Source organism: Panthera uncia, assembly GCF_023721935.1.
Source record: "Panthera uncia isolate 11264 chromosome C1 unlocalized genomic scaffold, Puncia_PCG_1.0 HiC_scaffold_3, whole genome shotgun sequence".
In the NCBI taxonomy this organism is placed as follows: Eukaryota; Metazoa; Chordata; class Mammalia; order Carnivora; family Felidae; genus Panthera; species Panthera uncia.
Window position 1 is genome coordinate 90,022,365 of NW_026057584.1, and position 17,186 is coordinate 90,039,550.

At 37.4% G+C, this 17,186-nt stretch overlaps 1 protein-coding gene across 1 annotated transcript in view; it reads left to right on the forward strand.

Annotated features, from left to right (window-relative positions):
- The window catches only part of NXPH2 (neurexophilin 2), a 59,047-nt gene extending 42,117 nt beyond the window's left edge, over positions 1-16,930 (forward strand). Inside the window, exons 2-4 of the mRNA XM_049615273.1 lie at positions 11,863-11,943; positions 12,692-12,859; positions 16,168-16,930. Coding sequence (XP_049471230.1) covers positions 11,863-11,943; positions 12,692-12,859; positions 16,168-16,911 — 993 coding nt within the window. The 3' untranslated portion in view covers positions 16,912-16,930. The remainder of the gene's footprint in view (positions 1-11,862; positions 11,944-12,691; positions 12,860-16,167) is intronic.
- Positions 16,931-17,186: the final 256 nt, after the last annotated feature.

Sequence of the window (17,186 nt, forward strand, 5' to 3'; positions counted from 1 at the left end):
TATTGTAAGAGTATAATGGCGGGCCCACCAATAGGTGGAGAGTGACCAAATCCTCTAGATTATCAAAGACATTCTATGGTAGAGATGTTGCCACAAACTATTTTGAGGCTGATATGACTGCAACAATCATCTACTACCTCTGATTTCAAGTTTTGTGTTTGTTTTAAGATCCTTATTGCTCTCATTCATGAAGCTTATAATAATAATTGTTAAACATTTGAACTCACATATAATTGTGCATTAATAAATGGCATTGGTGTCTCTTGTATATATTAAAATTCTACAAAAGCCTACTTTAAGGCAAAAAAAAAAAAAAAAGATTACATCGCTTTGTAATTGTGAAAACACCATCCTAGGTAAAAGGGAGTTATTTAAAGGCTCACAGTTAGAACACAGATTTTAGAAAACATACTGGGCCAGATGCCTGATAGGTGTGGTTTGACAGGAAATGTTTGCAAGAAAGAGCCAGGGCTACCGCCTGTAAGCTTGAACCAGCATCTAATCCCAGGACAGTTCTGTTCGACTTTTCCCAGGACTTCTGAACCATTTGATGGGAGAAGGGTGGGGGGAGAATGGTGGAAGGCTACTCAAGAGTTTGCCAGAGAGACAGAAGAGACTTTGATTTGACCTTATTTGCAAATGATTGCAGACAGGGAGAAAGAAGCCATGACCAGTCTTAGCCGGTATCAGATGACTGAAAGACAACTCCCTTGGTGTCTACCTACTGTGCCAGTTATCAGCAAGGCACAAAAGCCCATAGGGTTGTGCGAACACAATATCAGCCCAGTAGAGATTATATGAGGCAGCACTGTAATCATTTGACTTGTAACAAAGAGTTCCTCTGCCCCCGCCTCCCATTAAAAAACTTCTACCCTCATTTTCAACTGCTACGTACACCATCATGGAAGAATCATATCATGTTTTGCAAAATGAGAGACTATTGTTGTGTACTTTCCATGGCTCAATTAAAGTGAACCTATCTGTTACAGATCTAGATCCATAGAACTTAAACTGCAGATAAATTCTGGGCTAACAGTGGACATCTGCGAATGAATCTCAGCTTCTACGTAGAGGACAAAGTCCCAGAACAACTACCCCCTTGAGAGTAATAACATTCAGTCCCTTTTATAATACTCTGTAAGTTAAGTCTTCCAGTAATTACTGCCAAACTTTTTAAATGTTATTTTGAAATGTTTTCCGTTTAGTTTTTATTATTCCTCTATCAGATGATCGTTACTTCTTATTCAGTTCCATTCTCCCAACGTGTAAGTCCTTTTTCCCCATCGCCACTGTTTTTCTAGTTGACTATTTTATCGACTACATTTTATTTAGGATTTAGAACATTTTCCAAAGTGGCCTAAGAGTAAAGCCTAGGGAAATAAAAACTTGTGAAAGGTTCAGGATGTTACACACTGCCATTCAGATTTATGTAGTCCGTTTTTATTAGGCACTTATTGTGAATCAAGCACAGTTATAAGTGCTAGAGATATAAAGGCGAACAAGATCTAGTAGCTGTCTTCAAGGAGTTTGCAAGAGGAAAAGTCAAGTAAAAAGTAAATAATAATGATAATAATAAACAATATGACAGGTGAAAGTCTATCTGAACTTTCACAGTTTACTCTTGGAAGAACATGGAGACAATTGACCCTAAATCTGACCCAGTGATGAGGTTGCAATCAAGTATCCCCTATATTCTGAGGAGAATATAAGACAGTAAGAGACATAAATGAATCATAAAAATAAAATGTTCACACATGAACATAATTATTAAAATTAAAAGGCAGTGTATTGGAGTTCTCCAAGGATACAGAATCAGTAGGATAAATAGATGATAAATAAATGGATGGATAGATGGATAGATAAATGGAAACCCAAAAGCTGTATTTCCAGGGATAGGTTCTTGTAATTGTTTTAAGATGTTTCAACTGATTGTATAAGGTCCACCCACAACATCAAGAATAATCTCCTTTACTTAGAGTCAAACTGATCTGCTCTGGAGAAAACACCAAAGGTGTGGCTAGACAACTTTTGCTAAAGACACTAGGTCTATGACTCATGGATCCAATCAACTATCTCAACAGAAACCAGGAATAGACAAACAGTTATCCAGAAAAGATGTGTGGAGGGCACTCTTGTTAATGGCTTAGAACCCCAGTGAATGACACAGGAGACTGTCACAAGGTTTTAAGAAATTTATACCACCAGAAAGGTTGTCAGCCTGCACTGAAAGTTACAGGGAAAGGGCAGGATGAAAACAGAATGACTCCAAGGGCAGAGCCATGGATGCAAAGACCGGAGCTGACAAAACCTCCTTGGGCTTCAAAAGGGTGGAGATACCACACCAGCCAGTCCAAAGGACAGTGACTTTGCTCCTGCCCAAAAAGATCCAAATGACTCTGATTTGCACTTTGATGACAAATGATGGAAAAGCAAAGTATCCAAGATTTAGGGAAGAGGTCTACAAAAAATTGACCCTGCTTTGGATTTAGATTTTACTGTTTGTAATAGTGAGATTTTTCTCTTCTACAGCATTTGAACTAGTATTCAACTGAATACAATATTATTTTCCTTAAAAGTAATTAAAGGTAATATACAAAAGATGATTATTTATATTACATAAGGTAAAAATATAAATGCATATTAAAATATTCACAGTCATCTGTGGGACGCCTTGGTGGCTCAATCCATTAAGCATCTGACTCTTGATTTCAGGCCAAATCATTATCTCACAGTTGGGGAGATTGAGCCCCACATCATGCTCTGTGCTGACAGGCAGAGCCTGCTTGAAATTCTCTCTCTCCCTCTCTTTCTGCCCCTTCTCTGCCCTCACCTATAGCATTCTCTCTCTCAAGATAAATAAGTAAACTTTAGGATAAAATAAAACATTCACAGTTATCTGACTTTAATTTTCTTCAGTTTTCTTAGTTTCATTTTCTAGAATAAAATTCATTTTGTAATGAAAAGAATTTTTTTCTTTGTAAGGTAAATATGTTATATTATATTATTTATATTATATTGTCCAAGTTATTTTTTGGTGTCAGGCCCCTTAGAGTATTTTTAAAAATTTTTATTTTTAATGTTTCTTTTTTGAGAGAGAGAGAGAGAGAGACAGAGCATGAGTGGGGGAAGGGAAAGAGAGAGGGAGACAGAATCTGAAGCAGGCTCCAGGCTCCCAGCTGTCAGCACAGAGCCCAACGCAGGGCTCAAACTCATGGACCGTGATATCATGACCTGAAGTCAATGAGCTGAAGTCAGACACTAAATCTGAGCCACCCAGGCACCCCAGGCCCATTAGAGTGTTAATGTGGAAAAAACAGTGACTTGATAAAAAAAAAGACCTGATTCCTAGATTTATTGCTGCCTTTCAATATGTGGACCATGGACAATCCCTCTTAAGCTTTTTAAGGCTATATCCTGCCCTACACACCTCACAAAGTAGGCATAAGAACAAATGAGGTTATTTATGTAGACGGTAGTTCTCAGTGTAAAGGTTAGGAATGGTTATTACAAAAAAAATTTAACACAATAATCAGTTTCATATACACAAGTAATATGCATTTGTGTTTTTATTAAATAGACATTTTATCATATGGAAACCATCACTGATTTTATAAAACATTTATATCATGTCATAATAAAGCAACACATTTTTGTAGGATCATGTAAAAATCCCCAATCGACTATGAATGTTTACATTTAAAGTGAAATATCATACTATGTATCTAAAACCATTTGAAGGTTTATTTTAAATTAATAAATGTCATGTTTGGTGAAAGAAGGTTAACCAATAAACACTATCATTTTGAAATGAAAAAGAGAAAGTCAGCTGATTGTGGATGTTAATCACATCTACAATATACCTTCACAGCTACACCTAGATTAGTATTTGAATAACTGAGAACTGCAGCCTAGCCAAGGAGACACTTAAAACTAACCATAATGGTGCCTGGCTGGCTCAGTTCATAGAGTATGTGACTCTCAATCCTGAGGTATGAGTTCAAGCCCCATGTTGGATATAGTAGAGTGTACTGAAAAAGAATTAAAAATTTAAAATACTAACCATCACAGGCAGTAATTGTTAATTGCAGACTAATGGTACCAGAAGATTGAAATAGCAAATGGATTTGATGGTAAAATACAAAACCATGCACCTGTGCACTTTTCCTAACCCCCATCTGTTGCCTCTCTGCACCCCTCCCCTGCACCCATGTTTCCTCATTGAAACTCTGCCTAAACTGAACTACAATATCTGGCATTTCTACTCCTCATTTGACTGTTCTTCCCTCTTTTGTAACTTTCCTTTTTAAATGCCAGCTTTTAGAGGTCAGGACATATTCATGTTGTTTCTCCCAGGCATTATATTTGAGAAGTCTTGATGGGTTCCTACCACGTGAAGCTCTTCTCTCACATTGAAAACTTGGTTGAGGCTATAAGGACACGTGGGTGAAAACAGACAGTACCACTCACCATTCTGAGGCATTTCTGTCTTTTTTGTTTTTTAATGTTTGTTTATTTATTTTTGAGAGAGAAGGAGGGAGGGAGAGGCAAAGAGAGAGGGAGACAGAAAATCCCAAGCAGGCTCCGCACTGTCAGTGCAGAGCCTGATGCAGGGCTCAGACTCACGAACCATGAGATTGTGACCTGAGCCGAAACCAAGAGTCAGATGCTCAACCGATTGAGCCACCCAGGTGCCCCTGAGTCATTTATCTCTTAACTGCTAAAAGACTATTTTTTTTTCTATTGGATTATCGAAAGAATACCTTGTTTGACTTTGCAAACCTTGCATTAAATGAGACTGCCATCTGCCCCTGTTTCATTCTGGAAGTGTGGTCACATCATAACACTTAGCAGCCCCCTAGCACAAGGCATGTTCAGTATTTGGTTCTAGCATGTTCATTATTTAAGAACCCCTTTTATTCAGCTTGCTAATACAAAATGAAGTCTAAGTTACCTTTCACACCATTTCCCCTAAACATTTGCAGAAGTTATGGTATGTGCATGCACACATGTGTTCATACACGTGATATTTCTGTGTATCAGTGTGTGTGTGTGTGTGTGTGTGTGCAATTTTTTGCAGAGGTTGTGTCATTGATTTTCCAGATTACTGTCATCAAGATAAAATAGGAATTGCCATATTTAACCTTAGCAATAAAAGTACTGCCAAGCATTGCAATCTAGCTTTTTGGCTCTTACTGCTAAGATTTCTGTCTTCACATTTATGTTTCCTGTTAGTTCCTGTATCAATTTAGAAAAATGTAAAGGGTAGCTATTAAAAGATATCTGGGAGGTAAAATGAATTTGCTACTCTCAGCAGAAAGGAAGGATGTCCACTGTTAAGCTTTCTTCTCCTAAGCAATCATTTGTTTTTCAACTTGCAAAATGAATTTTGAAACAATGCCACATTATGCCACAAGATATTAATAGGCACAATTAATATATTGATGTATGTTTGATTCTACCATCCTTCATCCCCTTTATGTCATTCTTCTTTTAATCTGCTGTGACAGTTCAGTAATGGAGCCCCAGAAATATGACTTTAGGGCAAGCTGTACTACTAATCATCAATACAACATTGTATGTTCCCTACCAGATACGTAATACCTGTTTTGTTAGCGATGATGATACTCTGTAAAATTTCTACTCAGAGAAAATGCTTTCCAAGATTCGTTTACAAGCAAAAAATTTAATGGGATGCTGAGTTTGATCATGACAGGGATTTTTTTTTTTCTTTCTTTCCTTTTTCTTTTCTTTTTTTTTTTTTTCCTGCTGAGCAGGTTGTCGTTTTAGTTTTAACTACAGGATACAGGATAGAATTGTTAAAGCAATCCAATTATATAAGCTATATGTAGGCAGTAAAAATGAGGCTTTAGACCACCTTCTTCATTGGCTCTATAATTCTTCAGCTATAATGGGACCTGCAAGCCACCTCTAAATTGTATAACAGTGGTCACTTTTGGGGTTCTTGGCTTAAACTAATAGCCCCAGTTAAATAATTAATGGCTAGCTACATGGATTCCATCATGAACAACAATATAAACAGATCTATTAAACAAACCAGTTATTCTTCCAAACTGGCACTTAGCAGTGATTGTCACTCTGAAAGAACATTAATGAATGCTTACAGGATATCCAAAGGGGGCAAGCCAGCTGCCTTTAAAAAATATTTGTACAGATCTGTATCAATTTATCTCTTAGAGTATATGCCACTCCTGTTATTAAGAAAAAGACAACACTCCCAGCTTGGTACCAATCCACTAATTTGGAGCATTGAGTTCATTCTGCCTGGTTCTGGAAAGTCAGAATTTTTTTTCTTTAATGGACAGAGGACTACATATTTTTAGTGCAGTGTAAAACAGGGATATGGCCTTCCTTGTTAATGGTAGGTGATCTATTCAATGTAAGCGTGGTGTTTTATGTATATTTTGGCAAATGATTCATGGAAAAATAGTATGGGCTGTAAGTATTTTATATTCAATCATAAAGACAGAAAACTGAAAACATCCTCTTGAGGCATAGACGTCTCTTCAATGCTATGATTATGGAAAAACAATTAGGTTGTTTTGTTTCACCTTTTATTTAGAGCATTCATTATTTCTCATGAAAATCATAGATGCCAGCCAAATTTGTTGTGTATTAGCGTATTTTCACACACTTAGAAACATAAAGACAAACCTACATTATTTCAGAATATGGTTATTTATCCAGAGCATACTTAGCTCATTATAAATCAACATTAATATATGTTGTATTAATTACATAAAATTACAGAAAAGGGTTATAACACAATTATGGCCAAGGTCTGACTGTCCCAGAACCCAATAATATACATAGTCTACCCTTGAACAACACAAGGAGCTAGTGGTGCTGACCCTCATGCAGTCAAAAATCCACGTATAGCTTTTGACTCCCCTAAAACTCAACTACTTGTTTTTTTTAAGTTTTTATTTTTATTTATTTTGAGAGAGATACAGAGAACAAGCAGGGGAGGGGCAGAGAGAGAGGGAAAGAGAGAATCCCAAGCAGGCTCTGCACCGTCAACACAGAGCAAGATGTGGGGCTGGAACTCACAAACCATGAGATCATGACCTGAGGCTGAAATCGAGAGTCGGACGCCTAACCGACTGAGCCACCCAGGTGCCCCAAAACTCAACTACTAATAACCTATTGACTGGAAGACTTACCCATAACATAAACAGTTGATTAACACATATTTTGTACATTATATGTATTATATACCGTATTCTCACAATAAAGTAAGCTAGAGAAAAGAAAATATTATTAAGAAAATCATAAGGAAGAAAAATTCATTTACAGTAATGTCCAGTATTTATTGAAAAATACGTGCATATAAATGGACAGAGTTCAAACCCATGTTGTTCCAGGGTCAGCTGTATTATAAACCTTCAGCAGCTCTTAGGAGGTTTAAGGGTGAAAGACAAGGCCTGCGAGGGTGCCACCTGCCAGCACTAGCCCTCCTAATCAGGAATTCAGCACTGACTGAACACTGGAGCCTACTTACGGTTAATAGAAGTGGCCATGTATTTTCACTTATAAGATGAATAAGTTCTTTGGGTCTAACGTACAGCATGGTGACTGTAATTGATAATACTGTGTTGTATAATTGAAATTTGCTAAGAACCCTTTCTTAAGGGTTCTCATCCCCCTCTCCCTCCCATAAGGTGACTGTGAGGTGATGGATGTGTTAATTAACTGGATGCTGGGGATCCTTTCACACTGTAAACGTGTATCAAATCATCACGTGGTACACCTTAAATATATTACAATTTTGTTTGTCAATTACACCTCAATAAAGCTGGGGAAAAAAAGGAAAAGAAAAAATTAACCTTTCACTGGAAGAAATAGAACTATTGTCTTATAATGTTATCACACTCTCATTAGTAATTATAAACAAATCGATATACAATTTGGAACAGGAAAAAAGGAATATAAATACCAAGATCGATTCGTTTTCTTGACACTGATTCATTCATTGTCAACCATCAACTAGTAAATCTTGGATTTCATTTCTCTCATCAGAATAAAGGTATTAATTACTCAATTCTATTCACTCCCTGTACTGTTGCTTCCCCTGTTAAGGACTAGCTCTCTCTACTCCCTGTTATACTGATATGTGTACATATAGATAGAGATATAAATTTCCAGGACCTCATGGCAATTATAAGTAAGTGAGATATTTATGTATGATTAATGCTTCTTTTCCCTGCTCTTCTGCAATTCCCATGAAGGCAGGAACTCTGTCCCTTGAGCAATGTGCTCCCAATATCTAGTGCCTAAATGATGTACCTGGAAGGCATTCAACAAAATGTGTTGAATCAGTGATTAAAGATGAACGTGTACATCTGGCCACAGTTCCGGGTCACCTCAATCCTCTGGACTACGGAATTCTCCTCATTACGAGTATCCTGCCCACAGAGCCACCTCACTCTGATTCACTTTCTACCTCACAACCTCCTTTTTCTCCCTCAAGTGTAACTCCACCCTTTTTTTTTCTCCCCACCATTTTACCCTGGAGAAAATGGTCATGGCTTCCCCAGGATGATGGGACCATAAGTGACAGTGCCAGATTACTATCCCAGTGTTTCTGATGCCAACTCCTTCCAGCAAATCAAAGCACTGCTATTTCCATCTCTCGCTGTTTCCCGCTGCAGTTTTTAACCTATTGTGATTGAGTTCCTTATGCCTGCTTCTTTCATTCATTCCTTCACTCAAAATCATTTTTCTGTTTGGGCAAATTCAGCCACTGAAGGATGTGCCAACAGATTCTTTCTACAATGCACAGACTTGCTTGGGACTCTCCATTTCTTTTCCCAGTCCAATCATTGACAAGTGCAATGTGGGAGCAGAGTTGCATTCATCTGATTGCAGGTATAGGCTAAAGTCAGTGAAGCAATAAATTTACCCTTACAAAAGTAAAATAATTTTTGTGGGGGGCGCCTGGGTGGCTCAGTCAGTTAAGCGTCTGAGTTCAGCTCAGGTCATAATCTCACGGTTCATAAGCTGGAGCCCGGTGTTGGTCTCTGTGCTGAGAGCTCGGAGCCTGGAGCCTGCTTCGGATTCTGTGTCTCCCTCTCTCTCTGCCCCTTCGCATTCCCACTCGGTCTCTCTCACTATCTCCAAAATAAATAAACATTAAAAAAATAATAATAATAAAATAATTTTTGTGGAAATATTTCCAAGCTGTCTTAGTCTCCCTACTTTCTTAAACAAGGTGTGTTAATGTCATCCAGTCTGGTCTTGCTAAGTCAGGAGAACTGTATATAGAAACTGTGAGCTTCAAGGGTTAAGCTTCAATTCCTTAAGAAATCCAAGCCTCTCCTACTCCCCTGGTGCCATGTAAGTGAAGAGTGAATGGGTATTAAATAAAAGTGTCAGTTATAATTGTTAAACACTGGACTAGGACAGCAAGGCTGGTGGGGATATCTCCTCCCCTGGCATTTCTTCAAATAAAAACAGCATCTGTTAGAAGCACTATAGGATAGAACTATCTGGACCGATAATGGCATGGCATACATTGAATGGAATTTGAACCCCAGAAGCTCAAAGCTTTAAATGTCTTTCACTTCCTTTCTGTTATTTGCTGTGTGTAAAGAAATCTTCTCCCTCTTCTCTACTCCCAGCCCTAGAGCATACAGCTACAGGGAAGAAGCAAAGCTATCACAGTATGGACATATAGAAAAGAAAAGGATTATCCCATAATTATGGCAAAGGTCTCACTGTCCCAAATCCCACAAGAGACCAAGTAGCATTCATGGTAGTGTAGCACCAGAATACTATGAATATAGAACACCCTTTTGAGAGGTTTTCTTTCATTAGCTCCATTCCCGTTGCCAAACAGGTACAAAGAAAAGTTGATACTGACTCACTGGATATGGAGAATCAAGTACAGTGGACAAGCTCCAAAACAGAAAAGAGACATTTGAATCTGATGTAGTCGGTGTCTAATTCTACATAAGATATTGATAGAACAAGCTCTTCCTATTGAGCTACCAGGTATCAAAATAGACCCAGTTTTTAAGAAATTAATACTAAATAAAAATAAAATAATAAATAATGAGGACAGACATATTTATAGCACATAATGTTGCTGAGATACTTTATAAGTAGTGTATTATTTCCTAAGCAACTCTGAGGTTATTTTAGATAATTCAGGGATGCACTAGTTATAAATTGAAATGCTTGAGAATGCTTCACTTAAAAAAAATTTAACCCTAACCAAGTGCCACTGAATTAAGTGTAAATTAAACTAAGCTTATGGTAGGGGACACCTGGGTGGCTCAGTTGATTAAGCATCTGACTTTGGCTCAGGTCATGATCTCACGATTCGTGAGTTCGAGCCCCGTGTTGGGCTCTGAGCCAACAGCTCAGAGCCTGTTGCCTGCTTTGGATTCTCTGTCTCTCTCTGCTCCTCCCTTGCTCACACTCTGTCTCTCTCTCTCCTCTCAAAAATAAATAAACATTAAAACAATTTTAAACTAAGCTTATGATAACAAAAATGAATAAGCCTTGTGAAAATTCTGAAAGGAAAAATTTATTTTTTTTAATGTTCATTTATTTATCTTGAGAGAGAAAGAGCTCAAGCATGAGTGGGACAGGGGCAGAGAGAGAGGGAAGGAGAGAATACCACACAGACTCTGTGCTATCAGCACAAAGCCCAACACAGGGCTCAATCTCACAAACGGTAAGATCATGACCTGAACTGAAATCAAGAGTCAGAAGCTTAACCGACTGAGCCACCCAAGTGCCCCCTGAAAGAAAAACTTTAAAAAGAGGATCTTCTTTCCCTAAGCCAAATATTAAGAGTAACATCAATAGTCATAAAATATGTTGCTAACATGGACCCTTGAGATGAAGTGATGAAAATGGTACCTTACCTCTGTGTTCTTCCTCCCCAAATCTGTAACTCCAGTGTAAATATGAGAAAAAATCAGACAAACTCAAATTGGAGGACATTCTACAAAATGCCTAACCAATACTCTTCAAAACATACAAAATGTCATCAAAAACAAGGAAAGACATAGACAAGACAAACCTAAGGACTCATGATGACCAAATGTACTGTGGCATTCTAGATGGGATCCTCAAATAGATAAAGGACATTAAGGAAAAATGAAGGAAATCTGAGCAAACTATGGACTTTAGTTCATAATAATATGTCATTATTGGTTCATTAGTTGTGACAAGTGTGTTGCAGTGTAAGAAGTTAACAATATAGGAAATGGGGTGCAGGGCATATGGTAACTCTGTATTACACAGCTTTTCTCTGTAAACTAAAATTATTCTAAAATAAAGTGCTTATTGAAAAATACATGACAAATGCAGTTTTTAAAAGGATCTTCTGATATAGTATTTGCAGATGAAGATGCTTTTTGGTTTATAAATTATTTCCATAATTCGTGACAGTTCTCACATCTGCTACTATAAAATTCATTGCAACTTCTTTGCCTCTTGGGGAAAAAAATGCATTTAATTATCAGCGAAATTCAACTCCAGCTTGTTATGATGAATGATTTGAACCTGTCAGCTTCTTTCCCCCTAAAAACAAAGAATTGAAATGAAATACAGTCTTCTTCCTCTATTCCCTTCCTTCCACCTGCTTCATTTAATTGATGAAGGTTTGAGCTTTTATTAATCTTTTTGAGCTCCTCTGTAAGATGCAGAAAAAGCTAATATGATATCATTGTATCTCGCTAATGTGTGTGCTTTGTGAAATGGATACACTCTGCCAAGACATAAATTACTTAAACTTTGATAAATGTGTGGAAATCAGGGAATGTTCAAACAGGTAAAGCACAGCAATTCCTCTTTTTTCTCCCTTTTTTAAACTCCATTTGGTGCTTGCAGTTAAATGTTTTTGCATTATTATTGCGATATGATGGGACAAAAGACAGCAGTGATACCGACAGAGTCCCAGAAAGTACAAAAGTAACCAGGGGGAATATAACCATGTGTTTTGTAGATAACATCTAACAACATTGTCTTGGACAGAGTGGTTTGCCAACAGGTTCAGAACCACCTGCAGTCTCTCCCAGCATGCTGTATCATGGAAATTGTCTGTTCAGGAACGAGGGCGCCTGCCAGACACTTTGTACTTTCAGGTCCCTTTGCTGACTCATTCGGTAGGTTGGAATCAAAGATCCACAAACACATTTTGTTGGCAAAGAGAGCTTACCTGTGCCTGTGATCTGGCTATAACTCAGATGCCAGCAAGACTGGAAATAGGAGGAAACGATTGATTGATGTTCTGGGGCTGAGAAGGGTATTTTCTACTCAGTCATTAATTTGTCATATGGCACTGAACAAGTTGCTTGATTAACCATTAATCAGTTTCCTGGAGGCCCGAGAGTTCATACAACCCTTTGAAGACAGTTCTTGAATAGGAAACATGGTACTATCCATTGGACCATGCAAGAGCCATCAGTCACTGAATGACTCTTGCCAGAGATTGGGCTCAGTAATTTCCATCCATTCTTTCATTTTGTCCTTACAATTGATCAACAAGGGAGATATAGGTGAGAAAACAGGTTCACATCAAACACTTAAGTGAGGGGTGTGAGGTCATCAGGCACCAAATCCCTGTGCTTTTTCCACCATGCTTATTCTATACTGGGAGTGTATGGATGAGTGTGGGGCAAGATTATATTTCCTCCAACCCTTCGTCATCCCTGATTAGGTCTCTGAGATTAAGCATGAGCTTTGGGGACTTAGATCATACAATACTCCTTGTAGACCGGGTCTAGGGGAGGGTGCCCTCTCAGCAGTGATGTATTCATTTGAAGAAAACATTCCAGGGGTGAAGCCAAACGAGCTATACCAAAGGGAGAGTGAATTGGAAGAGGAGGTACAGTCGTCTTCTCTTTAGGACAATTAGCAATATATTTGTCCTTTTAATGACACTCTTCTGCCAATATATCATTATCTAATAACGTTTTGAGATTGGGGTTTATGTTTGGAAATCAGTATTTATGATAATAAGTAATAAACAGATAAGCTTACACACAGCTTTTCTCAACTTCTTTAATATTGCTGTCAAAGCAAGCTAGACATGTGATGGTCTAGGGCAAAGCAAAAAAATTAAAACATATGTACATCTTTTTATCTAAGGAACTGTCTGAGTATTTTTATGAGAACAGAGACCAATTATAGATCTGTGCTATTCGTTAAATTTTATTATTTTTTATATAAGCCAACCTTCAGATCAAGAGCTCCTTGAATAAGTTTGAACCTGAAGAGTATTGTGTTAAAATATATTTTTTAGAAATTAAATTACATTTTAAATTCATATGGGAAATCTTTTCTGAAGTGTTGAAGAGCCTTTCTAAAAGCAAGTAATCACATCTAAGTTATCTGCTTGATAAACTAGGATTTTTTTTTTTTTTTTACATACTTATTGCTCAGGGTTTGTCAACATATGTTTGGGTCAAGTTGTTACAACATAAATTACTACAAAGAAAATCTTCATTTTTTTTAAGCTCAGTAAATGATCATTTATTATTATTCTTGTTTTTGTTATCATTGAGTAATCTCAGAACCATCACAGCAGAAGTCCTAGAGAAAGAGGATTTCTTAACATCTGTCTCATAACGGCTTCTGCAATGAATAAGCCAATACCAGTTAACTTGCAAATTTACTTGTCATTGAATGATGGGTTCAATGTTTATAGGTTTTCAATAATGGAAAAGTAAGGAGAAAGCCAGGCCAAGCACTAAATGAGAACAAATGACCCAGGTAGAAAAAATTCAGGAAAATGTATAATGTAAAACAAACATTTTTAGGGGAAAATAAAAAAGATCAGGTTGCTGTTGGTAACAAAAAATGTTCTCATACTTCTGAGCAAGAAAAATGTTTTTGAATAGAGAATGGGTCTTAGTTCTACTAACATAGTATTGATCGGCAGCATGGTACATAAAGGTAAGAACCAAGATTGTTTAACAATTTAGAAGGGGAAAATGTCAGAAGGGATTTATCCTATGAAGAGAAAGGAAGGAAGGCAGGAGTGAGAAAAGAAGTTTGGAAGTTGTACCACATAGGGGAGTAGAGATCAGGAAGTAAAGTTCTTGTTTACAAGATTCTAGTAAGTGGTAGGTATGTCTGTCAGCATTGACCAAACAAGGCACATCTCATGAAATACTGGAAATGGATGAAAAATAAATAATAGAATCTGGACAACAAGAATCATAATCACAGAGAAGGGAAATTGGGCCTTGATCAGCAAGGGGTTTCTTATCTGCCCACGTGTCCTTGTCCTTGCTGGGGAGAGGCTGGACACGTCAGTTGGACCAGCCTGCAGCAGTCAGTTCTCAGGAAACTCAAGTTATAACTGAAGGCAGTACTGAACTTTGTGGGTTATTACCAATGGTTTTGAATGAGATTTGTGCACATCATAATTATGAGTATTCAAAATCAGAAAGCTAGTTACAGTATCAGAAACACGCAGAATATTTTGAACCAGAAATACAGACTAAGGATTCTTTTTTTCCTGGTGAATATACTAATCTTTCAATGCCAGCAAAGGAAAGAAGTATCAACTCAGGATTCACAAGCTCCTAAGAAGGCGGTATGCATTTAGGTTCTGAATATAGTAAGAATGTGCATTGTATCAATTTGCCCTCCTACCAAACCTCAGTAATTTAAGGGAAAAGAATTTTTAAAGATAGTAGACATGAGGAAGGAAAACATTCAGGAAACTAATCAGAAGCAAATATATAGATTATGAACTCTGCCTCACCGCCCAAAGTACAAAAAAGGGGAAAAAAGCACACATGCATTGAAGTCCTTGGTTTCTGACTCTAAAGTGATCCTGGGGACAAGGTGTAGGTGAAAACACTTTGCACAAAGCTCTATTAGAACTTCTAAACTTTTGTGAATATATCAAAGATAACCTCAGGTTATTAAACTCTACCATACAGTCAAGTGAAATATTTATAATCCAAGCTATGTCTCTTTTTTTTTCCTCAAAATTGGATTGAAAGTAATAATTTTTTGTAATGATCTGAGACTATTTTTACTAGGTGCTTTGCCAAGTTTGAAAGGGTTGGGGAAACAGTTCATAAATACAGCTTCACTTCTTTCTCATCCTTTTCATCATGCTGACAGTTTTCTGGAGAATCATTACCAGAGTGGTTTGTGCCATTAGAGATAAGAGGCTATCTGTGTTTCCACCAGAAGCCTCTATTTTCCGGACTTCATAAGTCATCCATAAATATTCACTCCAGGCAACAGTTTCATATATTATGATTCTGTCCCTCCAAATCAATATTGACTTAACTAAATGATTTTTAGAAATTATGGGGACTCTTACACTACAAAAAGAATAAAAAGAAAAATCAGATGCAGATTAAGTGCTATGTTTCAGTGGGTGGGATCTGAACCACGTTCTGTGGAATCCATAAAACATTTGCATCCTTTTAAGCAATTCTTTCGGGGTATATAATTCAGTTGTAATAACATTTGTTGAATAATACATAGTCTGTTACTAATTAAAAATATACATTTGGAATTTGTGTAAAGACCACAAAATTTGAAATTATATTCTTTCAACTAAAACGTTTGTGGACCGTTCTATTACTATTCATGCTCCTTTTTTGTTAGAGAGTTTGAGATGGAATTATCAAAAGTTATGAAATGATATGACATAAGCTTTTGAATATAATAATACCCTTAATATTTCCAAATATATTTAAGAGACTTATTAATATTTTATATTTGGATGGTTGCTAGCTTCTTAGTAGAAACCTTCAGCATTCTGGAGTTGTCTTCTACCTGAAGTAGAAGACTTCACAAATTGAATGATTTTTTTGTTTTTGTCATACAAATTGAATGTTTTTATTGAATGGGATACCAAAATACATTCCTTCCTCCAATCTGGAAAGATAGTATTGTAAAGATTAGGAAGCTGAGACTAAAACCACATCAATCCATTAAAATAAAATACTCTCTTCCTAATTACATTTTAATTTTGGTACTCACAATTTTACAGTGTTTGAATGAAATGCCCGTCTCGTTGCACTGTTGAGCCCAGCTGTGTGTGTGAAATGCTATTTATCAAGAATCGAAATAATACTGCAAGCATTCCCCCTGTGCTTTAGCTTTAGTGTGTACGCTCGAAGCATAACCTGAAGTTTATTTCTCTTTCTTCTTTTCAAACAGTTATTTTGTGAAAGCAAGAAGGTGGTGCATGCCACAGAGGGGCTGGATTGGGAAGACAAAGATGCTCCGGGGACATTGGTCGGAAACGTGGTGCACTCAAGGATCATCAATCCTCTGCGCCTGTTTGTTAAACAGTCTCCAGTCCCAAAGCCTGGACACTTGGCGTATGCGGACAGCATGGAAAACTTTTGGGATTGGCTGGCCAATGTCACCGAGGTTCAGGAGCCATTGGCAAGAACTAAACGGAGGCCGATAGTAAAAACGGGAAAATTTAAGAAGATGTTCGGATGGGGTGATTTCCATTCCAACATTAAAACTGTCAAACTCAACCTCCTCATCACAGGGAAAATTGTTGACCACGGAAATGGAACCTTCAGTGTTTATTTCCGACATAATTCCACAGGCCTGGGCAATGTTTCAGTGAGTTTGGTACCCCCCTCCAAAGTGGTGGAATTTGAAGTTTCCCCGCAGTCTACCTTGGAGACCAAGGAGTCCAAATCTTTCAATTGTCGCATTGAATATGAAAAAACAGATCGGGCGAAGAAGACTGCCCTGTGCAACTTTGACCCCTCGAAGATCTGCTACCAGGAGCAGACTCAGAGCCATGTGTCTTGGTTGTGCTCCAAACCCTTCAAGGTCATTTGCATTTACATTGCCTTTTACAGTGTTGATTATAAACTTGTGCAGAAAGTCTGCCCTGACTACAATTACCATAGCGAGACTCCATACTTATCTTCCGGCTGAATTTTTCCACAGTGATGTAAATGAGGGGTGACTATATATTTAATTAGAATGACCAAGAACCAAGCCCAGCTCTTCATGATAAAGGATCCCTTTTGTTTCTGGCAGTGAACCTTAGTTCCCTATTAGATTTCAAATTTAAAAAACAAACAAAAAAAAGAAAGATCTTTAAATGTAAAAATGTGTTTGTTTCGGTCTTAAGTACCTTAATCTAAAAAGTCAAACTGTGTATGAAGCCATCGCTTTCATGTAGGATGGCTAAGTCCTAGAAATATTGT